The sequence below is a fragment of the Hylaeus anthracinus genome, unplaced genomic scaffold, assembly GCF_026225885.1.
Source record: "Hylaeus anthracinus isolate JK02 unplaced genomic scaffold, UHH_iyHylAnth1.0_haploid 0, whole genome shotgun sequence".
NCBI classification, from domain to species: Eukaryota; Metazoa; Arthropoda; class Insecta; order Hymenoptera; family Colletidae; genus Hylaeus; species Hylaeus anthracinus.
In genome coordinates this window covers 853,270-861,751 of record NW_026533254.1, presented here as the reverse complement: position 1 = coordinate 861,751, position 8,482 = coordinate 853,270, and the positions used below count along the sequence as shown (strand labels likewise).

General features: G+C 34.1%; 1 protein-coding gene across 1 annotated transcript; it reads left to right on the top strand.

Annotated features, from left to right (window-relative positions):
* Positions 1-778: 778 nt before the first annotated feature.
* LOC128893973 (aminopeptidase N-like) lies at positions 779-3,606 on the top strand. Its single transcript, XM_054155358.1, has 4 exons — positions 779-942; positions 2,047-2,187; positions 2,255-2,336; positions 3,303-3,606. The coding sequence occupies exons 1-4, from the start codon at positions 788-790 to the stop codon at positions 3,468-3,470; spliced, it is 546 nt and encodes a 181-aa protein (XP_054011333.1). The 5' UTR covers positions 779-787; the 3' UTR covers positions 3,471-3,606.
* The last annotated feature ends 4,876 nt before the right edge of the window (positions 3,607-8,482 follow it).

Sequence of the window (8,482 nt, the reverse complement as noted above, 5' to 3'; positions counted from 1 at the left end):
GGCCTTTAAATTTTGTTTAGATGCAGCAGTGCATATGCAATTAACAATTGCATAATTTCTTTAAATAGAGTTGCATACCTTTTTTTACACAGATCGATTCTTCTTTTCATTCTACGTATAAAATGATTAGGGTACCAAGGCAAATAAATTATTAGATCTCGAGATATTTTCAAAAAAATGTCTTTACTGAAGAAGAATTTATTCTGTTACTAGTTACTCGTACTACCCATCCATTTCATAGCTTCACAGCATTTTTCACCATATAACGAGACATGAATTTCGGCTGTTCGAAAATAAAAAGATTTTCAATTTTAATATATAAACAGTATTTCCCTGAAGTAAAAACCCAATTTTTTAAAAAAAGAAAGAAAGATCTTTTCAAGAATTCGCTAAGCAGTTGATTTTGGTAAAAATTTAAAGTTGTCTGTAAAATTATCTTTCACTTCCTCGATCAAAATGGAGCACAATTCGTTAAATAACATATAGAAGCAATTTCTATTGTTTATGAGAAAAAATTCCCAAAAAAAAGAAAAAGAGTGGTTTGAAATGTGGTCCTCGGAAAATATTCGTTTCTCCGAAAAAATATATTCGGCAATAATTTCATACCTCATCGAGATGTACAACTTCTTTTTAAAATATTCTTTCAAAGGATCATTTCGGAGAACAAACGATTAGAATTCCATAATCTTTAAAAACAACGAACAAGTCTCGTCCGTTTCATAAATTCAACGTGACAAGGTTTCCCTTGAATCCTCGACATCGTGTTTTTTTCAGCATCCCTTCGTATATGCGTGAAACATTCTACTGCACTCTCGCGCGTTACGGTACACGAAAGGAATGGAATTACTACATGGAACAAGTAACCTTGATCGAGGACGAGGAAGAGAGGAAGCATTTGTTATCGTCGTTCGCTTGTTTCCAAGCTCCATGGATTTTGCAAAAGTAAATGAAATGATTGTCTAATCGATAACTTTGATCAGAATTATTCTCTTACGATAATATCTGCCGCCAAGTGCAATGGCTGCTCGAACCGAATGAGAGCAGTATAGCTCGGCAAAGTGAGAGCGAAACCTCGGGGCGGAAACACTTTGCGAAGTAGATGGGGATAATATCTTTCATTAAAACTTAGGATCTGAGAAACTGGGCTCTTCGTCGAGCCAAAGCGGTCCTTTCAGCTCACGGGGCATCGGCGAGTCGCGGTGACGGATCAATCACGGTGAAACATTACGGATGCTGAGCAACCGCAAGAATGGTGCACGCCAACATCTAAAGCAGGACGGCTCGCAATCCGTGCGCGATGATTATCGACGATAGTAATCATTTCACCTAGAAATATATAAACTCAACCAACGCCATTAAGGGGGGAGTCTGGTCCAGCTAATGTATTTTTCTAATGCATAGAATTTCCAGATACAATTAATTTTTGTTATTGAAACTTTTTTTCATTTAAAGGGTCGTTCAAAGAAGAAAATTTGACAGTGTAGATTTAATTTGAATGTATACATGTATAGATATAGTAGTCGTAAAAGTTGATTACTTTTAATGTTAACCTCTTATTTCTTTTCTTATTAGTATTATTTTAAATTGGTTGCTGTACGAATACTTCTTACACTAACTGTATATACACTGTTCACTGCACAAATCAAATAACTCCTCTTTTTGAAAAATCTTAAATTTAAGTGTCAAAGCACTTGGTATGGTCATAACTTTTTTTATTTATATGAACTTTTACATTGCATTATTATTATTATTTGTACATCATTTCATCGCATTTCACAACTATTTTAACCGACCTCGAAAAGGAGGAGGATGAAGTTAATCGATTTGTGCAAAGAACGGTTCATATAACATATTTCATAACTTACCTAAATATAGCGTCCTCGAAGAGTAGTAAAAATATATAATAGTAATCCTTATTATCGATAATACACTATAGTTAATAAACATGACAAGCAACTCACAACAAAATTGTAAATAATATAATAAATTTGTTGTCTTTCATCGACGTGTATAATATTGCACATTTTCTTTGTTTTCCGTTATTAGTATACTGAACGAAATTCTGCACGAAGGGACATTCCATCAGGATGAAATATCGGTGATATTGAAAGCCTTTCCTCGAAATCCAGCCGCTGCCCAAGCTGCATCTCGGTTCGTTCGAGCAAACTGGCAGGATATTGCACAGAGGTACTTAACAACAAATTAGAACCAGCTGCATTATAACAAAAAAGAAACGATAACTTTTTGGTGTTAGGTTTGCTGGATCTTACGGAGTAATGAAGTCTTTCGTGTTATCGATGAGTAACGGTTTAACCACCGAACAAGATTTGGAAGACGTGAGTATCTGTTACAGTTAACATTATTATGTGGACGTCGGTTAAAGATAAACCCTTATGCTACAAGCACGTGTGAGACCGTGATCGGATATTCGAACCAAAATTGATTATCAAGTTCCGACCAAATGTCAACACAATATTTTGGTCCCAGACTGTTGGAGCTTAAATTATAAGTTAAGGGGTGAAACCACTCTAGGATTTTCAAAAAAACCGATTTTATTTTCCTTAAACGATACTTTAGGGTCATAAAAATAATACGTCATTTGATTTATAGTGAAAAAGAAATGTTAAAAGGTTCAATGATCGATTTTGCCGCAGCGCCTCAGAGCGCGATTAAAGTGTTTATAAAACTTTAAACGCGTTTTTCTCGAAACCACTTTGTTCAAACTGGGAGGACGGATCTCTCAGTGACTATTACATGGATCGAATTGAAATTTGTACAGTAGCTTCACAACAATATTCTCTTTGGAAGTACGTAGCCGTTTTTTGATTGAATGTAAACTTTTTTTTTTATAAACAATTTAATGCTCATTTTTAGGGCAAAAAGTCGATTCATTGTTTAAAAAGTGCGCCACTTCCACAAAAATTGATTAAGAAGAAAAACCGTACGTACTACCAAAGCCAATTGTATATAGATTATAAATGTTCTTTAGTATTTGTTCCATAACTCATAGACGCCGAGAAATCCGTCCTGCTGTGGCGGTGTTTTCAAAAGAGCTGTTTTCGACGATGAGCTCTGTCGCCGCCATTTTGTCAGAAAATGACAATAAAAAAATGGTTTTTCGTTCTTCAGTATGTGTTAAATAAACCCTCTGAAAAGACATTCTATTCCATTTGTCACACTCCCAAAATAAATTGTCAAATTTAGGTCTTTTTTTTTATTTCTAGAGTGGTTTGACCCCTTAAGGGGTTAACGTGATCATAACGTGGATCGTCGATATTTTAAGCAATGCTTGTTTATTACAGTTGCAACTATTCCGAGAAAATAATTACGACAGTACGAAGGGAGCAAGGTACGCTGCAGCACTCGTCGAAGCAAACGGGAATTTTGTTACATCGTGGTTGAAGAATTCATTACCTGAAATTGAAAAGTTGTTAAAAGGAGATGCCATCAATAAGGCTTCAGCATTATGAACACGGATGATAGAAATATAAGAATAAATATATTGAAAGTTGTGTTTCCTGATGTTTGATTCAAAGGATTCCGAAGATTTCTTTCTAGTAACACTACGAGGACACTGTCTTAGCGGATAATTAGATCATACAAATCGCGTTCTTTCCGTTTCACTCCTATTTTTTCCAAAAATAATGTTTTCGTGAAGTGTTATGAAAATAATGCGTAGGAACGTTTTCAGTACGTACAATTTAGGGATGTCCTATTCCGTAGAATCCTACTACGTATCTGTACAATATTTAAAAGATTTTCGATGTGATTTGGCCAAATTACAGCGACTTATATTTTAAAATTTAATTGAATTTCGGGAGAAAGGACTTTTAACTTTACATTTTTTATTTTTGAGACTAAACGTCGAATGAATAAACTGTAAATATAAAAAAGTTTCGTCTTGTCATTCTCTAGAAGGAGATATTTTTGAAAAATTGATTTGTCGAATTTAAAAATTTCGTCTACTTGGGCGGGGGCTGTTGCATATTTTTACTTGTCAAATTTTTTAAAAGATACAAACAATCGGATTATCACTCGCCAAATTAATATTGAGTGATTGATTCAAATGGATCGAATTTACGGAGTGGGTGCGTTTCGTCTCGGAATTGTCAGTAGACTCATCGGTAGGGCTGCATCTGACAATTCCTGCCCTAGACGCGTCGTTTTCTTGATGTATGAATTTCGAAATCGTGACGATTGGTTGAGTCTCGATATTACGACTCTTTTTCGACCAACGCATGTCGAGAACGATAAATAATTGGTTGAATTCCGTGTTGAACCCTATTCGACCAATCATTAGTAATTCGATACATCAATTGGCTGAATCCAAAGATTATTCGGCACTATTCGACTGATTGATTATGGAAAACGAAGATGATTGACGAAGTCTCGATGATCGATCTCAGTCAATCAATCTTACGTTGAATCCTGTACAATCAGAATAAACGAGAATATCAAGGATTGTAACGACCAATTGATACGTGATTTTAATTCAGAACCGTGTCTGATGAGCTCGATCGTTTTCGGTCAAAGGTCTTTGAAAAACTGAACAACTGCAGCTCGATTCGATTATTTCGTTGGCCCCTTTTGAGAAAAGAGGAGGAAATCGAGTGAATCGCATTCAAGTATGCGGGGAACCCTGTCAATGGGTTAAGACAAATGAATTCAACATGAGTGAAACGAGAAATATATTAATTCTGTCTCTGTCTGGCTAGCCGTGTCAACGTTCAATCGATATATTGATTTTTCGGAACAGCTGATTCGTCGCTATTTAGTTAACGACAGGCTCTCGAAAGATCAAGACGGTTGAACGGCTCTGTGTGAAACAGAACAGGGCGCTTTAAACTACGAGCGCGGCAATGGCAGTAGTATGCCCCGTAGAAGTTCCGACAAAAATCGTCCCGCGGTCAAAAATTAATATGGATGATGTTATACTAACCATTGCGCAATGGATTTTTCAACACGTAAGATTTAATTGTCCCATATTCGAAAGGATGATCGAGAGATAGTCATAGCATCGATAAGATGAGCATTGATTAATAAACATATGAATTAACCCTTTGTGGTCGTATTAGATGTAGGCATAGCTATTGTACTGGTTGGAATTAATTTCCGAGAAACGAGCAGTAATATATAATATGCAAGCTTATGAAGGATAAACAAGATTAATTAATTATTTTGTGGACTTTAGATATATGTTTACACAATAATGTGTTTTAGTGTAACGTTTTTATGTAAAAATTATATTTTATAGTTCTCCATTGTATGGTATCTTATCTTCGGTAACTTTCTGAAGAAGCGAGAATGCGTAATTACGCTTTAACACAGTTTGAAAAATATTATTTGGAATTACAGTTGCAGAAAGAGTACCAATATTCAATATTTTTGTCTTTGAAAAATTTAACATGTAGATATTTCATCGACTGGTCCATATGTTTATATATTCTTGTATAACTGAATATATGTAATTACTAACGATCTTTTCATTAATCTTTCCATTAATCTATTATTACACTAATATTTTAGAATCTATTACTATTGTCTAATGGCTTAAATCTTTTTAGTCTGCGGAATACAACATAAGATTAGTATGGTTCTTTGCTGTGGTGGCTGAGAGCAGACATACAACCGGAACGGTAACAAAGTTTTTGTGGTTGAGAGTAGACATATGTACGTCCGCAAAGGGTTAATACATTTAAACTCGAAGAGCGACTTAGAAGCCACAGTCTTTGTTTATCTTAGATTTCGTTGAATCTCGAACTCATCGCAGCGATATTGGTTTGTAAATTGATCCCTAAACTGGTATACTTTGAAGTAGTAGTAAAACATTTTATATCCACGACTTTCCAATAGAATAAAGTTTAGTCGTCGAAAGTGTTAGTAATAAAGCTGTCGTCGAGTGCAAAGGGTTAATATGCAGTTTATTCTACGATTTCATTCCGCTATGATCCGATTTCGATTATTTTTTACAGAATGGTAGAATTACGAATCTCGCTATTCATTAATCGATTATTCGAATTTCTCGATTTCAAATTTCTGGAGGAGAGTACCAATATCTGAAACCTCGAATGCCACGTATTTATGATGTGTATATGACAACACTTGAGGCGCACTAGACCGTAGAAACAGGTCTCGTGCTTAGTGTGATTCGAAGTCGTAAAAGGGACCTCGAGTGGTAAAAGTATAGTGCCTCTACCACAGTCAAGAACTTGAAAGAATAGAGACTGATGGAAAGCCTACTTGTGAAGAAAGACTGTGTGATCAGTAACTACAAGGGATTAATTTTTTCAGCTGTCTTTGTTAATAGAAATGCGTCATGTACTAGGTGTACAAAAATGAATGGTTCTGGGGTTAATCTACGCATCTGGATTGGTAAACAATCTTAAAATTCAAGAATAAATTTTTGTTCGGTCTTTCTAATTTCTAAATATTTAATTCGAAGAGAAGGTAAGGGGTCTATTATCGAAAGAAACAAAGGCAGTTTTCCTTAAAAATCTTTATTTTACATAACAAATAATTGTGGACTGTCAATGTTTATATATATATAATAGTAGACATGTTAAACTAATAAATAAAATTTTCTTTTATGTATTTGTTTACTTTTAATAATTTTATTTAATTTAACCATTTGAAATTTGTCGCTATTTGTTTACTTTTAATAATTTTATTTAATTTAGTCATTTGAAATTTGTCGCTTTTTTTCCATGGTTGACACGATAACTTGACATTGGATTATCAAGCAAAAAATCAATTATTAAAATGTCGTTTTGTCGTTATCGTCCGCACTAGAATCGAACACTTCTGATTGAAAAATGCAAAATGGCGGACGATTGAAATTTGTTAACACTTTTTATGAACTCTAATCATTTTAGAACGTGGTTAAATATTAACCTCTTCACGGATGATTTTTTTTTTGTTATTATCAAATTTTTGTTCTTTTTATTATTGATAGTAATTATAATTATAAAAAAACTAAACGTCAACATACAGTTAGGAGCAAAAGTGAACACACATACGATATTTTTACAAAAATTAATTTTTATATAATGTTTGCATATATGTAGAATGGAAAGAAAGGAAAATATTAGGTTGTCCTAAAAGTTTCTTTCGTGAGTTGCATTCAATTATTTTCTGTGGCAGTGTTTATATAAATAGACAATCTAGTTTCTCAGACATTGATGCTGTAACAGTAATGGAACGAAATGAATTGTAAACAATTTTATAACGTAACATAAAACATAAAATATTGTGTATGTATCAAGTATTAATAAAAATAAAGAAACTTTTGGGACAACCTAATACATAGCAGTAAGTACAATGTTTTAGCTTTCCAAACAAATTTTACCGATTGCGACATCATTATTATCTTGATAAATACAAACTTTTTCCATGTAATCGGTTTTGCAACACAATTTATTTTCAAATAAACATTTCAAATTTGTGTGCATTTAATATTTTGTCCAGAAGCCTTTGGCCTTAATAGTGGCATAAATGCGTTTAGGCATACTGGAAATTATATTTTCGCAGTATTCTAGAGTAATAGAATACCACTGTTGCTGCACTGTTTGCCACAAATCATTTATTGTCGTTGGTGGATCACTATACTCGTTCGCTAGTTTCATTTCGAAAAATGTCCAGACATTCTCAATGGGATTTAAATCTGGATTTTGAGCAGGCCACGCCATCGTTTGAAATTGTTGAGCCTCGAGCAACTGTTTGATGCTCTTTGCAGAATGCTCGGGAGCGTTATCGTGTTGGAAAACAACGTCACATTCTGGTACCGGCATATTATCAACAATATTCACTAAACTCTGCTCTAAAATGATTTTGTAAGTGCATTGGTTCACCGTACTTTTAATTCGATGCAATGGATCTACACCATACGCCGTAATCCAACCCCATATCATGACTGAACCACCGTCAAATTTAATTGTCTGTTTAACATGACGCGGCAGAAGGGATTCACTTTTACTTTTCCAAAACCAAGAACGTCCATCAGATAAAATTCGATTTATTTTAGACTTGTCTGAAAAAATTACGGTCTTCCATTTTTCTGCATTCCAATTTATATATTTTTCGACAAAACTCAAACGAGCTTTGATATTTTTCTTTGAAAGAGCAGGTTTTTCCTTCTTCTCCAGTGATATAATTAGCTTCTATTAATGCTCTTCGAGCCGTCCGTTTGCTTATTTTTTTCCAACATCAGTTTCTAAACTTTGCAGCCATTGACACCATCGTCGCGACTTATGAAGTTATGTACTTCGTTAATCGTCGTTAATCCTGACAAGACAATAATTTTGGACGTCCTCCTAAAGATGTACGAACTTCTTTACAATATCGTTTTCGTATTTTGTGTACTACAGACTTAGTGACTGCAAACTTTTCAGCAACTTTCGCGTTGATACCCAGATTTTCATTGAGAAATAATATTATTTTTGATAGTATTAGATAATGGTTTTAGATAATGGTTTCATGACAGTAT